The sequence below is a fragment of the Pelobates fuscus genome, chromosome 9, assembly GCF_036172605.1.
Source record: "Pelobates fuscus isolate aPelFus1 chromosome 9, aPelFus1.pri, whole genome shotgun sequence".
Taxonomy (NCBI): domain Eukaryota; kingdom Metazoa; phylum Chordata; class Amphibia; order Anura; family Pelobatidae; genus Pelobates; species Pelobates fuscus.
The window spans coordinates 160466145-160483848 of NC_086325.1; the positions used below are offsets into that span (position 1 = coordinate 160466145).

General features: G+C 36.8%; 1 protein-coding gene across 1 annotated transcript; it reads left to right on the top strand.

The window, feature by feature from the left end:
- Positions 1–635: 635 nt before the first annotated feature.
- LOC134573705 (uncharacterized) lies at positions 636–16066 on the top strand. Its single transcript, XM_063433484.1, has 7 exons — positions 636–646; positions 759–857; positions 3832–4356; positions 4961–5140; positions 11325–12011; positions 12473–13324; positions 14075–16066. The coding sequence occupies exons 1-7, from the start codon at positions 640–642 to the stop codon at positions 16063–16065; spliced, it is 4341 nt and encodes a 1446-aa protein (XP_063289554.1). The 5' UTR covers positions 636–639; the 3' UTR covers position 16066.
- The last annotated feature ends 1638 nt before the right edge of the window (positions 16067–17704 follow it).

Here is a 17704-nt window from a genome sequence, read left to right on the forward strand (position 1 = left end):
GTGCATGCTTCCCAAATGTTTTGCCAGTCTATCCCCTCTAATGTTTCCCCCAGGTCCGCCTCCCACCTGTCTGTGTATGTTATTGTACCCCATGTCCCTGACTCTGTGCAGATGTGGCAATCATTTCTACTTTATAAAACAATAAATAGTGAATCGCGAGAAATGGGGAGAAAAATATATAATATATGCACAGTTTGTGCCAAAATAGCCAAACTTTAGTTTTGTGGAGTTTGAATAGTTATCTGCGGCAGACCTTTTTAACAGCAAACTTTTAACTAAACTGCAACAGGTTGCACAGATAGGACTGACGCAATATCAATCAGTTTTTTAATAATTAATTAAAAAACCCTGTGCATTTAAATGTTCCCTTTGCCTACACTTTTAGATAAATGAACTCATCGTGTCTTGTTGATGTGCTTGGTTAACCTTTGTCATTAACGTTTTTCTAACCTGATACTTGACTGACCATGCGTACAGCTGGACTCCAAGATACCTTCACGCTCAACAAGTGACCGTTTCAAAGCTGCAAGTTGGAACCTGTCTTTTGGAAATTCCACATCCTCTGCCCTAAGATTCTGTCTAAATTCTAGAAGAAGACTGTCTATTAGTTATTGTTGATCTGGTGGCTGGTTTGCCAGCATGAAAGGTACATCAAATATCGCACAGCTTCTTCTTCATGACTCTATAAATATACATATACAGGTAATGGCTATCTGAAAACAAACTGGTTGTGATTAAAATATTCATTTCAATTCCAGAGCTCCTTCGAATGATCATCCTTTGCGGATTTGTCAGAGATTCAATATCTACCTGTCTTAAGAACAATGATCAGCATATCTGTGACACGTTAGAATACGGTAAGAACTTTTTTTGCATCCACATACATAATTTCAAATTTTAGAAGCAATAATTAAGTGCTGCAATTTTTTTGTATAATTATGTTTAATTCCATTTTTTGTAGTAAAAAAAATCTATAAAAGAACCATTGGCAGTCATGAAAATAAACTTGATAAAGCAATAACTCTTCGCTGACTCACTGATTCAAGCTTAGTCTAATCAACGTGCGATATCGTATTATAAAAGATATTGGTACAATTTATTGAGAGAGAGAATGCTGGTAGGGCTATTCAATCAGGTGTGAAATGTCAGAAGTTCAATGTAAACTCAAAATACTCCATCAGCTGTTTTGGCTTAATTTTAATTTTTTTTATATTTTCTTTTTAATTTCTTTATTCAAAGACAAAAAAAAAATGACCGCAAAAAGAATTGGCCGTAAATTTTAAATTCACCATAATAATTTACACTTTAGTGAATGACTGAGGTTCGACTAAAAATACATAACTCCTATAAAACGTATGATATGCTGCAGTTGGGTAAAATAAATTCCTTGATTTCATATTATTGGATACGTTTTTCGATAAGCTTCTAGAATGATTTAATATTATGAAAAATATTTTCATTTATATATATATTATGCATGTCAATTTTTTTTTTTTAATTTATATTTTAATATGTTTAAAAAATAATTTCCAATGGTTTCAAAAAATAATTTTCAATGTTTCAAAATATTAAATCATTTGGAAAACGTATCCAACAATATTCGAGACCATGAAAGAAAAAAAATACTCACACAAAGTTATTCATTAAAATGAGAATTCAAGGATAATTCAAAGTGAATTTCAAATTTATGACCAAAATAGACAAACTAAAAAATTCTCCCAGTCTGCTATATAAACCTTACATTTTTCATTCTCTTTTTATACTCATTTTAATGAATAGCCCCGATAATGTTATTTACTAAAGTACGAATTCAAAGTGAATTTCAAATTTAAAGTCAACATTGAATTTAAAAAAAAATGTTGGCAACTTTAGTCTTAAATTTAAAATTCCCTTTAAATTCCCATTTCAGTAAATAGCCATGTGATCTGTTAGGCTGCAATAAAGAGGGTGTTTTAGAGATTTTGCGACAGGACCTGAGACTATGGGAAAGACTGATGGATCACGTTGGAACACTTGGGCACTTGTCATTTGATTTGTGAATAAAATAAACATTTAGTTAGTGCCTCCTAGCTATCTGCCACAATTGTTTCTCCCATCAATCATTTCTTTTTTTTGGTATACTGTAGATTTTTGACACCTCCTTCGAATTGGTTCTGCATTATGCCTTTCGGTTACTCCGTAATTTGGGTATATTTGTGCTTGGCATTTTAATATGTAATGTAGATGGGTTTTAAGTTTATTTTCACATTCATGAGAGTTCCACACAAGGAATACGTGAAATTGCTTGAATAAAATCATATTATGCCAATCTAACAAATTCATCATTAGGTAGACTGTTGGGGAAAATTGGAACAAAATGCTTTGGTGACCTCTTGTGGTTAGGTGGATAAAAGAGTTGTAAAAGAACGTAGAATGTTTAAAGGTATACTCCAAGTAAGCTAACCATCTGTATTATTAGTGTGTCTTATCCAACCTGGATATTGGTAATTGACTGAGAGCACTGAGTTAACCCAACCCAAGCAATCCCAGCCCTGTGGGACACAGGTGCATATTTTTTATAATGTAGATTGCTATATTTCTATATTAAGGTCATTAGGCCTGCATCATCATGGTTTCTTTTATTTTACCCTCTTCCTATAGGTCCATACTTGCTTCATTACTGACATCAGCCTTCTGAAGAGATATCCCTGTATATACCACATGGAGCGGCTAATTAATATGCTCACTATGTCTCTGAGTGTCATTTAAAGGGACACTCCAGACACCTAATGCACTTTAGCTTGTCGGTGTGTGTCCACCTTTCTGTCAATCAGACAACCAGTCCTGTTACTTCCTGGTTGATTATCTCAATGGCACTAAACGCAATTGCCCAGAGCACCTGCCTTGCAAAGACTTATTGAGCTGCATTGGGAAGTCTGGGATTGGGCAGTAACAAAGCTGTTTTTAGATATAGCTCCAATAAAAAAAAAGCATAATTAAATGCATGCATGTTTTCATTTGGGGATATATCTACTAAACCGTGATTGTTACAGACTCAAATGCATCAGTGAGCTGTGTGCCCAGATTTTATGTCACAAATTACCCCGTGATGCCCCCCCCCCTTTTTTTTTACAGCATGTATTCAGTTTGAATGGTGCCTCAACATGTCTGAGCACTTTATTAGGTTTCCTAATGTATCCCAACTTCCAGATGCTAACACTAAACACTAAAGTCAACCAGACCGCTTCATCTCAATAAAGTGGTCTGGGTGCAGGTACCCTGTAATTGTAACCCTGGATTGTAAAACATTGCTGTTTTGTATAAGCTGCAACATTTCCATTGCGGGGTTAAACACAACTCTAGTAGCTAGCTATCTTCTTGACCAGCCACTAGAGACGCTTCCTCTACATTGACTGTCTAAAACTCGATCACAAATTGTTGCAGCTTGTAGGAAAGTACTGAATTTAATGCTTTCTAATAAGAAGCCTCGGATGTGCACTCAAAGTTTGCCACACATGCATATCATGCTCCCAATACTCCTCTATGAGGAGCATTGATTGGACCATCGCCGGAGGAAACCATACCTCCTTAATGACATAGCTGGAAGCGGAGAGGTGAGCAGCACTAGAAAAATGTAAATAAAACCTTGATTTCTTAATTTTCATTGCACATGCAGGGCAGGAGACACTAGTCTGATTAGGGAGAGTGCCACTATAGTGTTAGGAATAAATGTTTGTATTCTTAACGCTACAGTGTTCCATTAATGCTTCAAGTTAAACATTGCTAACCATGTGATAGACCGCCAGAATTTTGAGTTCTTAGTTTCTTAATTGTTTTTAATTGTTGTTTCAGATGGTGAATCAGGCATCCAATCCATTGTTTTTGTGTTAAGCAATATCGAAGAACTCAATTCGACTTCCTTTAGCAATCCAAAACTCAAGTCCATAAAAAGTTTGACGCTTGGTGGAAATAAAATCCACAGGATAGAACCGGGATCATTTAAGGGATTCCCCAGGCTGACCTCCCTCTTAATTTCCAACAATGAATTGCGTACCGTCCAACCTTCCTGGTTTTATAATTCGACTCTCTTAGAAACCCTTAACATAACGTCTAGCAAGATTCAAGTGGTCGAACCTCAGATGTTGGCTGGATTCTCTGCTTTGAAATTGCTTAATTTTAAGAATAATACCATCAAAAAGATTGGAAGTGAGAGTTTTAACGACCTCTCCAAATTAACCTACCTTGACTTATCATCCAATGAACTCCCATACCTTGACTGGCGGGTGGTAAGCCACTTGCACAATGCCACATTCCGATTTGATGGAAATCCGTGGAATTGCACCTGCATACTTAAAGATTTTTCATTGTTTCTGCAAGGTAATGTTGAAAATTAATGCATTTCATTATTGTTCTAATTCACTTATTTAATTTATATTACGGACAATATTCCACATGCTGACAAACAAAATGTTATCTCTGGAAGATCAGATTACATTATAACACTTTGTGAATAAAGAGATACATTTTAATATGGCAATGAGTGAATATTACGCAGCTTTTTGCTTCTGTTATAATAATATGCATACATGCATAACAAAACTGTCCACAGTACTATATCTCCCAGTGCCACAAACTCCATTTTTTAAGAGGTATACGGATGATCTAGATGTTGATGCACCATAAACATGAATTATATGTTAGAATGCTATGGGACTTGATTCAAATTAAGAGTTACAAACTTTTTGTTGCACTTTATGCTTACCTTTTGGCACTTATTCACAAAACAGTAAACTGAAAATCGAACGACCGGATTTTGGCAAAAATGTTTACGCTCTAAAAAAAATACTCCACCCCAACTACAGTCACAGATTGAACTCTGCAATTCGATTTTCAGTTTACTGCAATCTACTTTGTACTTATTGCATAAATCTTCTTGTGGGTAATGACTATTTGAAATTTAACGTCAGCGTGTCTCCTGCAGAGTTGACCAACACTTCTCGTTTGGATGAAGCAAAAAACGTGACTTGTCACAATCCACCTGCTCTCCATGGCACCCCAGTCTGGGACGTTAATTTTGCGAATTGCTCCTCATCCAGTATAGATGAGATCCCTGCTGCTGTTTTCAATCAGATTGTTTTGCCAGCCCTGCTGGTACTGCTCGGTAAGTTTAATTTAATTGTAAAATGCAATTTGCTATTTAGCACTGGATTGAACGCACCGCTGATAGTTTTATTATTTCATTTATACCTTAATACATTTTGCATTTGGCTGCTTTATGCCATAGACTCACTCAAGTTTAAAGAAATGTAATGACAAAACGTAGCAGCTGCCAATTAGAGAGAGGGGCAGGTGCATGATGGAAAATGTTGTTATATTTTAGAAGTGTTTTAGGGGACGTCCAGCAGGTTGTTGGTTAATTTATTGTGGATTGATAGATACATAATCCAGTAATCCGCACTGTAGGAAAAATCAGACTTGGTCAATATATTTTGACCAATGCATTCTTCCTCATGGGACAGTGTATAGATCAAATTACTTAACCACTTGAAGGATCCCCGCTATATGTGTAAAGACCGCACATATATGCACCTTATGGACTTTGGGACTATTAGAAATTTGACATGAATTCACACTATTTATAAAGACCAATACACACACTTATCTCAAAATAAATTGTTATAATATAGCCAAACTAAATTGGTGCAGCGTCCGAGCGCTTGCTTCAGAATTGCTGCAGTTTTGTTTGATGAAATATGGCAGATAAAATACTTCACTAAAATTGTTATTTTCCAAGTTGCTGTTGGACCGATTACAAACTTATGCCAAGTGATACACACTATGTATCCTGTGTGAAGTAGAAGCCTACAAAATGTATTTTTCTCTTACACTATATTTGACATAGGATACATTTAATAACCACCAAAATATATGATGTTACTATCACTCCTTGATCCTAATATTGAGGGGAAAAAAATACAATTTGGTTACAATGTATATGTCCAGAGGGTCGTAAACTTAAACTTAGAAAAAGATTTGTATACAAATCTGTGTAATACAGAGGTTCTCAAAATGATTCTCATACACATCAGGATTTTAAGTGCCACTGTCATTGTCTGGTCCGGTGGCCAGGGGGGAGGAGCAGGTAAAGATGAGATTTACTTTCCTGAACCTGTCCCTCATGGACACTGCAATCTTGTTCCATATGGTCCTATTCATTGTGTCCTCTTCTGCGAGAGTAATGCGTTTAGGACTATAGCTCATCCTCCGAAACTGCAAGATCCTCCATAGCGAGAGAGTCAATTCCCTGCAGCTGTCACCGGTTATTATTATTGTATTATTTATATAGCGCCAACAAATTCCGTAGCGCTATCATGGCTGGGGAATTTACACTGCCCAATGTCTAGAAGTGTCAGGTGGAGAATATATACCGAAACAAAGTAGTCCATACTTTGTCTCGGTATATCTCTTGACTGGGTGCATTTCTTGACTTGCATTTCAGTGATTTGGGATGACAGTGCTGCTTGAAGAATTTGCAACCAATACTGTCCAAATCGTGATGTTGATAAAAGTTGGATCATTGAAAGTACTTTGGGCCAGTTTGGGGAACACACTTGTATAAAACATGTGGTGATAATGGGCAGGTTCTAATTTACAATATACAACCGCATTATTGTTTATGTTGTTACAGTGATATTTTTGTTCATTTTGCCGATTTTCCTTCTTTGGAAGAAGATACAAGAGAAGAAACAAGTAAATCCAGACATGGAAGCCGTTGAAAGGAAGGATAAAAAACTTGCAGGAAAGAGAACCTTTCTTGGCAACATCATGTTTTTTAAACCTGATCTATCTAAGATGGATGATTTCCAAACCACCCCCAAAACTCGCAGTATCACTCGAAAGGGACGTTCGAAATCTGCATCGGCCATTCTGCTGAGAGATTATTCTGTTCAAGGAAATAAAAATCCAAGTAAGATAAAAGTCGGGAGAAACCAGGCTTGCAAAAATGTAACCATGCCTCATTATGAAGACACAAGTGCTCTACGTAGTACTTCTGGTGGTAATATGGAGCTGTGGTACTACAACAGGCCACAACATGGTTATGTCACAAATTTGGTACCTGGGTGTTTAGTGAGTGTGAACAAGACTCAATCTGGTGTAAATCAGAACATAGACAATACCGATAAATCATACCAAGAGAACTTAGATTTTTCTTTCAGCACAACAACAGTGCCAGGTCATTCAGTTGACGATCAAATGATACAGTCAGAGACATTGGCAGATAATTTAGAACCACTGGTGTATTTGAGTGTAAGTTCTTCAGAAGAACCCGTCCTGACCAGCAGTAGAATCCAAAAAGTTCCCTGTAATGAGATTTTAAAGACTAGTACCTTAAGGAGAACCTATACTTGGCCTAAAGAGAAAACTAAGTCTAGCCAAGAACCAGATGCTTCTTATGAGGACTTTTTAAAAATACTCAGTCAGTCTCGAAATCCAAGTGGAGGACACTTGGCAGGCCTGGAAAATATGAATCAAGTGACTTCACACAATGATTACAAGGATCAGTTAGCTATGTTTAATATGCTAACAGAGAAGAATGTTTCAATGGACAGAAGACTCTTAAATGAGCAGATATCTCCAGATAACATTTCTTCCAATGCAAGGAAAGTGGATTCCAAATATCATAAAGGAGCCCACTCTAGTGTTTTACCTGCTAGAAAAGTTTACCAGAGGCCCAGCCATAACAGTCGTCTGCACAGAAACCGTACTTCTCCAGACCCTGTAGATCGAAGAGAAGATCTTAATAGTCAAGACTCATCAGTCAGATCCAACTGTAGAATCACCCCAGATGATGACACATTGTTAGAAAATAATGAATATACGTTCATTGATCTGTTGCACGAAGTTGTGGAAAATCATGGGAGATGGACAAGAGAGAGATGGAGACAATCTCACCAGCACCGAATTCCAAGTCGTTCACCTCCAACATCTTAGAGAAAAAGGTCATTCATGACACGTATTAACTCAGAGCATACGATGGATATGCCATAACATGCCTTTGCTCCCAGAAGTTATTGTTTTCTGACTTTCTACAGTTCTTCACGAAGACACCCCAAATGTATCATAAACTTCTGTGGTTTTGATAAAACACTTGCATTTGCAAAAATTGGCAAAGTTCAATTCTCCATCATGAATATTTTATGTTGTTAATTTCTCTTAGTTTTGTTGGTTTTATTCTTTTTAATTTGCTAGCTTACTGTAATGTGTACATTTCTTTAGCAGATCTACCAGCTTCACGACCATTCTTGTAATGCTAACTTGTTGTATGAATTAAACTTGCGTTCGTGTTATGTTACATTGTAACATTGGAAGTGCATCCATCACTAGGTATATCCTGTGCAGTGTGCGGAATGTATGTGTTACATTCAATAAAATGCCCGGAGAAATTTAGAAACAAATAGATTCAAAAGGGACGTTTGTTGTTAATTTTTTAATTTTTTTGTTTAATACCCAGTCACGATTTGTTAGCTTCTTATCTTACACAACCTCTTTTGTAACATATCTGCCCAGTCTTTGATCCCTCTCTGCTGACATAACTTTTGTTCAGAACTTGTTTATGAGCAGGTTCTCACAAGTTCTTTTTAAATATGAACATGGGTCCCACTCACACATGAGCATCACAGGAACAAGTACAACCTCATTCACTAGGGGAAAGATAAATGTAAGAGTGTTTATTTCTATTTCTGTTGGTATCTCTCTATCGGTGAACGAGATGGTACTTTTAGCTGCATTGCCAATGCAGTGAGCCTCTTGCACTCCCCTATGTAAGAATAGTTTAAAAGGCACCCGAAGCACTTTGAGCACGGTAGTCCATTGAAGCATTTATAGTGCACAGGATTTTTTTGGCCTCTCTGCTGTGGCTCAAATAAGGTGAAAATGTGACGTCTTCACTATCCAACCAATGCTTTCCAAACGTGGACATCAAAGCTGGAGTGGTTATAGTGCTACTCAAATTAAAGAGTGATATAATTTCCTCCGATAGTCTTTAGACCTCCAAGGTCTTCCCTGGTCGTCCAAGAGGAAAGAGTCCGGAAGGGAAAGAGTGGTGACACTTCATTATTTTTTTTAATTTTTTTTTGTGTTTTGGAACGGTTGCATTTCTGAAGCCTGTGGCATCCCAATAAATGTAATTTTTAGATATTTTGTAATACAGTGAGGTGGAATTAGAGACACGTTTCAAATCACTATTTGTTATCTTAAAATGCCATTTTTGAGGGCAGAGTGTAATGTCCATTCTGTATTTAAAGCACCCGTATCTTTAAGACAATATTTCCAACTGATTAAAATTATTTGAATTCACTCAATTATTTAAACTATGGTAAATTTAGCTGTAACTACCATTTGATGAGCTGAAAGTGTTTTTGTATTTTTTGTAGAGGTCACCTTGGAATGGCATCATAGTACATAAGTCCTTGTGAATCTTTCACAGCAGCATAAAAAGGCTTGTTTTGTGGTACAAAATTACTGTAATATCAGAGCATTCTCTAGTGCTATCCTGGGGATAATATAGCATTATTTGGGCTTGGAAGCAGGACAAGACTGTGTGGCGTCGGTGATGCGAGCGTAGTTACAGAGGCTGCACCTTGTACATCAATGTGTGCATGCATTGCTTTCACATGAACCCCGACACATAGTACTGATTCCCACAGTGCCGAGTCCCTATCTCCTGCTGGTCCCTGTGGGACAGGGTACGTCTCTTCTCTCAATAAAGGGATTCTATATGTTTTCCTTGCTGGTGACCTCTCTCTCCCCGACCTTTTATTACTTAGTACATATAGCATAGTCATTTCTTACTTTAATTGCTAGTTTCCTCATTTATATGCATGTATTAAATATCTAAATAAAACGTAGTATTATTTTTACACAATTCACTGGCTGTTGTGTCTCTGTCTGCGTTCCTCTTGATTCAATACTTACAATTTGCAATGACTGTGTTCAAAATTCAACAAAATAGAAGCACGATCCACTAAAATAACAATGCAAACAGTCACAGAGAGAATATCGTATTAAAGGGTACTGGAGCCAAGATTGTATGCATATTCCACATTGTCTCTTCTTTAAATGAGCATTAAATGTACAAAATGATTTTCAAGCTGTGTAGAACCTCAAGGACTATGAGCCACGTCAAGCAGAACCCTTATAACCGCTCATTCCTCTATATTAAAGGGACACTTCAGATACTTAAAGCACCTGAGCTAGTCAAAGTGCTTTATGTGTGCTTTATGTGTGAAGAGTATGTCCTCTTTTTTTTCATTTTACAAAAAGTTCAGATTTCACTAGAAATTGTCACTTTTATAAATTAACCTTGTCCCACCCCTCCAGCTTTAAATCAGACAACTGGCACTGTTATTTCCTGGTTTGGTTAGCTCAGTGGAGCTAAACTCAAGTGGCAGCAATTGCCCAGAGCACCTGCCTTGTAAAGGCTTCTCATTGAGCTGCATTGGGAAGTCTGTGATTGGACAGACACAGAAAGCCTGGGCGGGGTTAGAAGGGGAGGGCTCGCAAAGTATTTTGTTTGTTTTGTTTTTTTATATACCCCCAATTAAACAGTGATTTTTATTTATTTATTTTAGTAGATATACCAAAGAAAACATGCACGTATTTTTGTCTGCTTGTTTTCTTTGGGGGTATATGAAAAAGAAGAAGCATCTTGCCAAAGCTACAGACCTTCAGCCTTTACAAGCCTCCCCTCTTTCCACAGTGCCCGAATATACACTTTATTCTCAATGGCCTCTGTGCATGAGTGGTCACACACATATACGATCGCAACTTTCCAGCCTGCCTTCCCTCTTCTCAATGAGCTATATTATTGAGCTCATTGAGAAGAGGGAAGGCAGGCGCATGCTAACTTTTTGCTAACCTTTTTCTAACTGGCGCATGCGTTAGCTCTTTGGACCTAATGGAATGGAACTGTCTGCCCCAGTTATAAAATTTACAGTTTCTATTGAAATCGCACTTTTACAAACTGTCAAAAATATAACAAACTCCAGACACACAAAGCACTTTAGCAGATAACTATTTTGTCTTGCTTACCCTTTGTACAGCGCTGCTGATTATGTTGGAGCTTTACGATAATACAAATGGGTAAATGTCAATGGAAATGTTCTTCTAACCTTAATCATTTGAAACGTGCATAATTAGTTCTCATAGTGAGATATTATAATTTTTAGAACATCTATATTGGTGAAGTGCTGGTAAAATAATTTTTCCTCAAATGAAATCCCCTACACCCTTAGTGTTTACATTTTAGTTTAGTACTTTCAACCGCTGTCCTTTTTTTCGTCTAGGCGGTCTTTTCTTCTTTATGGCTTTGTGGACGATTGTGTGTTTTCTGGCAAAATGCTGGAAGAATAAAGTGGCAAATGTAACAGATGAAAGACCAGATACAGACTGGGATCATGGCAAGAATTCTGCAGAGAAGGTGCACACCAACTTGCCAGCTGTGTCCATGATGTCCCGACATAACCTAACCAACGTCATGGACGAGCAGCATTCATCGGCTCTAGAGAAACGAACTGATCGCGCTCAGTGTGCACTTGATAAATCTAAGGACTATTATGAGAATCCTGGCAGAGGGTTCCTGATAAACGTCTCTAAAGACCCAGACGAGAATCTGAACACGCTCAAAAACTGTGACATCTTCTTCGAGTCAGAGTTTAAATTCAGTAATAGACATGGTGGAGCAATGTTTTCTAAGTGTTCCAGTTCTCCAGGTCTTATTCCTGTTAATGAAAAGCTCACGGATTTCAAAAACAGTGCAATGTATAATTTAAAGGATCCCACGGATATGAGTGTATCAAGAGTACAGAACAATACCAATGATATCAGTTTAAAGGAGCCTGGCTTGGGTTCTGCTGGTGAAGAATCTCACTCGCCCATTGGCCTGGAACTGCAGACCAGTGACAATGTCAACAGGCTAAATCTCCAGGAGGGGAAGGCTAATAACATTGGGGACATTGTTGATAGTGAAACGGGTAAGTTGACACTAATTGGGAAATAGAGCTGAATTCTTCACAAGTAGAGTTAAATACTCCGAATTTCCCCCTTGCTATTTTGTATTAATTGTTCAGAATATTAGGTGTGAGGTCTTTAAGGAAATGTTTCTCTTACAGTGGAGATGTAGATCTTAAAAGCTGGCAGCCTAGTGAATTTGCCCTTTCATGAAAATAACTGATGTTCTCTGAGACAGTCTAATGAACAACTATGCAATTGTTTGAGAAGTGAGGGGATTTAGACCACGTGAAAAGTAATTTTATTTCTAAAGACAATCTTTGGTAGATGAAGAAATAAAACAGATGATCCACGAGTGTTTTACACGATTGCTCGTTTAACATTGAAATTTTTTTGTAGACTGAAAAAAATGGGACCATATGTTATATTAAATATAATACTTACTTTTCAACTTTTCAACTGTGCATTGTATTTCCTCTTTTAGATTTAGAAAAATATGTAGAGACACATGTGGAATCATCACGTTTGGCACCGACTGCATTTAACTGCATGGAGAATTCTGGAGAAGCTACTAAATCCCAAAACTGCAGCACATTGAACAAAAGATGTAAAACATGCAACAATTTCAGCAGCATATCCAAAAACTATAACAAAATGGAAAACAAGTTTGCTCAAGAAAATGGGAATCATGAGAACGCACTTCATGAAAAATTAGTGTTCTTTAAAAACAAAGAATTAAAATATTTTGAGGACCACAAATCCCCAGAATGTTTTCAGAGCTTTGGACAAAATCAAACAAACAAATATTCTGACTCTCAAGATGAGTTTGTTCATTTCCATTGGCCTAAGCTAGAAAAATCATCAATAAACCTTGATACTGTCAGCCAGCCAGACCCAACTTTAGAAGATGATACTCACAATGTAGATGTCAATGTGTCTTTTTCTCCTCTGTGTCAGTTGGGTTACGAGTCCATGGGTGAAAAACATGCAGATAATGTGTATATAACCAGCCTAAACCAGACACAGACCTTTGGTTCAGAGAGTGGCTCTACAAATGATGAAGATCATTTGCCAAAGATTTGCTCTAATAATGTTAAACCTTGTACATCATTCCAGAAGAACATTTTTACAACCGAGAAAAGAAAAGAGACATTTCCTATAATACCCAACATAACAGAAAAGGAGCGATTTTGGAAACACCATGCAAATTGTTGTGATGAGTCCAAAACATGTCCAACAGCCCAAAATATTTCGAAACAACTGAAAACAATGTCAAACGAGCATCTAAGTATGGGATCGGTCCAAAAGCCTCCATCAGATGAAGACCTCCTTGAAGGTAATGACAGAATCATGGTCAACCTCTTGGTTAGAATCTCACAGAGAAAGAATTTCAAGAATTCACAAATTCTACCATGGAGATAGTAAAACCGATTTAGTGGTAAAGTAACATGTCAGCATTTTATGAAAAAGGCATAAAAAAGCTAATAAAAAAAAGGCATAAAAAAAGCTAAAGCAAAGGAAAACCATTTACTATTAAAGGTTTCGTTCACAAGCACTCTGCTTTATTGTTCAGTATACATAAATCCAGGAAGTTTTGTTTATAGATTATATCTGTGAATATCTGTGTACATCCATATACAATGTCTGCATTGTGATTTACACGAGTGGAAAATCCTTCCCAACTTTAGGCGCATTGTATTTACTCTGAAAGACTTAGGAAGAAGACATAGGCCAGCCCGAGCTGAAAAAATACTACCTTTAAATTAAATGTATTTATTACATTGAATAAAAATATGAGGCAGAAAACATAAGCTTTAGTAAATATACATAAGAGTAATGAAAAAATAGTAGGTAACAGGGCATTTAAAAAAAAAATGTATTACGTGAGAATGAGACCGGTCGCAATGTATCACATACCAATTTGACAATCTCTGATTCAAATAAATATTTAAAAGGAAATGCATCATGATTTTATTTATAAAAAAATGTTTTCTTCACCAAATTGTTTTGGTGTTTGTTTATAGTTATGACCAAAAAGAAGGTCACATCTTTATTCATTTTTCCTATTTCTTATTTAATCCTGAAGAACAAGTCTCCCTTCCAACTTTGTCTTCTGAAAACGCTGGATATCCACTGGTCCAGCCTGACATGTATCGCCAGAAAAACTTTGCAAGTTTGCCAAATCTGAACATTTTTCAAGAAAAAAAATCTCAAGGATGCCCGGATTTTAATACAGCAGTACCAGTCACGGTAACTCATAATCAAAAACTTGATTACTATATAACAAATGGTCAAAGCAATTTTGAAACGTATGACTTGAAATCGGGCAGTCAAATTTTGAATACATTTGAAGAACATCTGAAAAGTAGAGAGGGTGCAGCTTCTAGCTCTGTCTCTCTAAGAGAAACTGAGCAACAGATCATAATAAATAATTGTCATGGTTCAGGAATAAGCTCATGGACTTCCATAATATCAACAGAAAGTGCATCAATCTCTGAGGAAAAGGCAGGTGATGAGAATGAAAAAGTTGGAGATGAAACCCCATCATGTAACAACCACCAACAACTCAGTAGAGTTGCCTTTTGGGATAGTCACCTGGACACACAAACACATCTCCTACATTCAGTCCCTGAGTCAACCAACGTACACTGTAACAATGAGGCAGCAGATGTGAAAAGTAATCAAACAGTATACACGCCCTGTGCAACAAACATTACAGTATCTGATACAGTGGTGACTGAGGCATGTGACATTAAACCGAGCTCCGAAAATGCGTCCGTTAATTCTAATGAATTATTGTGTGTTGAGAATGATTCTGAGTATGGTGACAATACAAGAAAGCCAAGCTTGACGCTTCATGATATCACTGGACTTTCTAGTGATGTGGCGGAACCTGTTCAACATAACAATGTTTTGGAACAACATGACCAAGAAATTCCAGAAGAATTTATTTTTGGCCAACAGGAAATCGAAAATAGATTTGAAAACCATCCAGTGCTTGATCCAGATGGTTTAAGCTGTCTTCTCCACATAGAACCTGTTGATTACAAAACAGCTATAAATTTAAACAGCAACCCTAGAAGTTACAATAATGGTGACCCAACCAGTGCTGTAGCCACTTGCAATCTAAATAGACCGACCGCTAATATCCACACCGATGGTGTAAATGAAAGAAACGTTATGTGTGACAATGTACAAAGTTGTAATGCAGATATCAAAATTGTTAAGAACAACGCAGCTCATTTCACTGGAAGGGAAGTCACATCGAAAGGCGATGGAAGTTATCATTTGGATTCAGCTGTCACTAATGTCTCTGCAACAGGCCAAAAAATGGGAAACATACCAACTGGTCAAAGAAGCCAAAGCAGAAAATTAAATGGCAAAAGACTCCAGAAAGACCAAGAGTACAAGATGAAGAAATTAGGAAATAAAGTTTCTCCACTTAGCCCCTTAGATGAAGAAAATAATGTCGATCTCACAGACTACCGATCAGCCAAACTTTCCAAGAAAGCTTACCACTCTATATTTTCAATTTCAATGAAGATGTCCCAGCTGGAAGACCACAAAGAAGAAGAACATAATGTCACCCATCTAGAAGATCACAATTCCATCCAAGATCCAAAAAGGTTAAGAATATCGATGAACTTGGCAGGACATGATTCACAAGATGAACTAAAATATAACGACACTAAAGTTATAAATAGTGATGAAATGAATCCTCTAGAATATATAAATTATCTCTATACCAGGAAATTAAAGCCTTTTCATGATTTATTTGGAGGATCAGGTAAGATTGACCACAAGACAAATGAGCTTAGTGTCCTTTCAAACCTCCATTTCTGTAAAGTTGCTGGGAAAGTCCAATTTGGGCCAGAAACCACAGAACCAGTTGCCAGTGCTCAGGAAGATGATGCAGAGCCCATTATAGTCTCACTTAATTCTGACTGTGGCTATTTACCCCCTACTAAGCAGGAACTGAGAGCAGATAGCGAGTTGGCAGTTTTGAACATTATGAAAACTTTAAAGAAGAGTCTAGATCTTCCAGCAATGTGTAATGAGGCCAGTGTGACAACATAAATATTAGTATCCTTGTATAAAGTATGTTTGCTTTTAGAGCCATGAGAGGTATTGATAAAACATTCCGGCTACAGATCTTTTTAAACAAATCAATTTAATTTAGTCAGATTTTATTTATTTAACCAAGAATTTGACCAGAAATTTAGAATTTTGAATTTTTAGCCATCACTATTAGACCGTGTAGTTTAATTGAGACTAATGTGACCTCTCAATTTAATTTAATTTAATTATTTTATTCTAACTTTATCTTACTTTATTTTGTCTTTTTGATTGATATAATTTCAAGTTTAATTTTAATTTTACCTGCCGGTTTACTATTTTATTACTTTATTACCTTTGTCCCTTTCCCCTCTCCAGTTCTCTCCTTAGACTATTTGCCACTTCTGATCATTTACATTATTCCTATATTGTCAATTAAATGACTATTGTATTAAAATCCATGATATTAGGACTTTACTCAAAATCTGAAGTGTAGATTTACAATTTTCCACTAGGGGGCACCCGAAAGAACAGGCTGACGTTGTAGTCATACTGTCAGGGTGAAGGGGGTTATGCGCATGCGCAGTGATATGCCAATGCATGCGCGACCTCTTTTTTGATCGGGCTGAATGCCGATACTGGGGACCTCCTACTACTGAACCGCATTGGCGTTTGAAATCATGTTCCAGCCCACTAATTGAAAGCGGTGTGGCGGTAAGTCTACATAAGGAGGAAGGGAGGGAAGGGGGGTAAGTTGGATCATCCCTTTGTATTTGTGCCCTTGAGAAAGGCGAATATTATCGCCGAAACGCGCGTTGGGCTATGGGTGTGTGTTTTTTCACTATTTTGCAGACTGTTTCCAGGTAGCTGGTTACCATTTAATACGCTTTATTTTGGCAGGGATTCTATCTTTTTTTGCCAGCTGAATTCCTGCTCTCTACTTTATACAGTCTGCATGGAGCAATAAGAACCCTTATTTTTCCTACCCCTTTTTTTTTCCCCACTAAACTTACTCCTCTCTGTCCTTTCGATTTATTCACGGTTTGTGATCCTTATAGGGCTAGCCTAATCCGAGTAGGTGTATTAGGGTACAGGATTTCGATTTATACCATAGGATCTGGCTTTATCAGGGGATCTTTGGGTTCTTATATGTTATTGATTCCATTCATTTGGATTAATTTAGATATATTTCAGCTTTTCTCCTACACATAAGTTGATACTTTTTGCCACTTTTGTTGCTATTTTTTTTAGCCACTCTGCTATTTTGAGTGATTTATTTGCATAGTATCAGCTTTATTACAATTTAGTTAAGTCTAACTAAGCTGGAGTCTATATCTCTTTCTGTATTTCTTCCACATTGACTGTTTGAACAGTCTAATGTATTCGAGGCATTTGGTGCTGATTTTAACTAATTATCAATAAAACTTTATTATTTTTTCTGTGTTGTTTGCACCTTGTCTGTGATACATTTTTCTTACAAGGTTTATATATAGTGCTCTATTGGGGTACTGGTCTTGATGGGATTTACTTTCTGTTTAGGAAAGTTTCTCCCTCATCTCCTTGAATTTTTTATTTTATAGCAAACATTATGTCTGGAAAATTAATTTTAAATATAAAATATTGAATGTGTGTATCCCATTTCTGACACCATGTTTTTTCA

Bases quoted from the DNA above. Each gene is read 5' to 3' on its own strand.
- LOC134573705 (XM_063433484.1), top strand. The intron at 4,357-4,960 runs GTAATGTTGAAA...TGTCTCCTGCAG, and splicing joins TTTTTCATTGTTTCTGCAAG to AGTTGACCAACACTTCTCGT. The intron at 5,141-11,324 runs GTAAGTTTAATT...TTTTTCGTCTAG, and splicing joins AGCCCTGCTGGTACTGCTCG to GCGGTCTTTTCTTCTTTATG.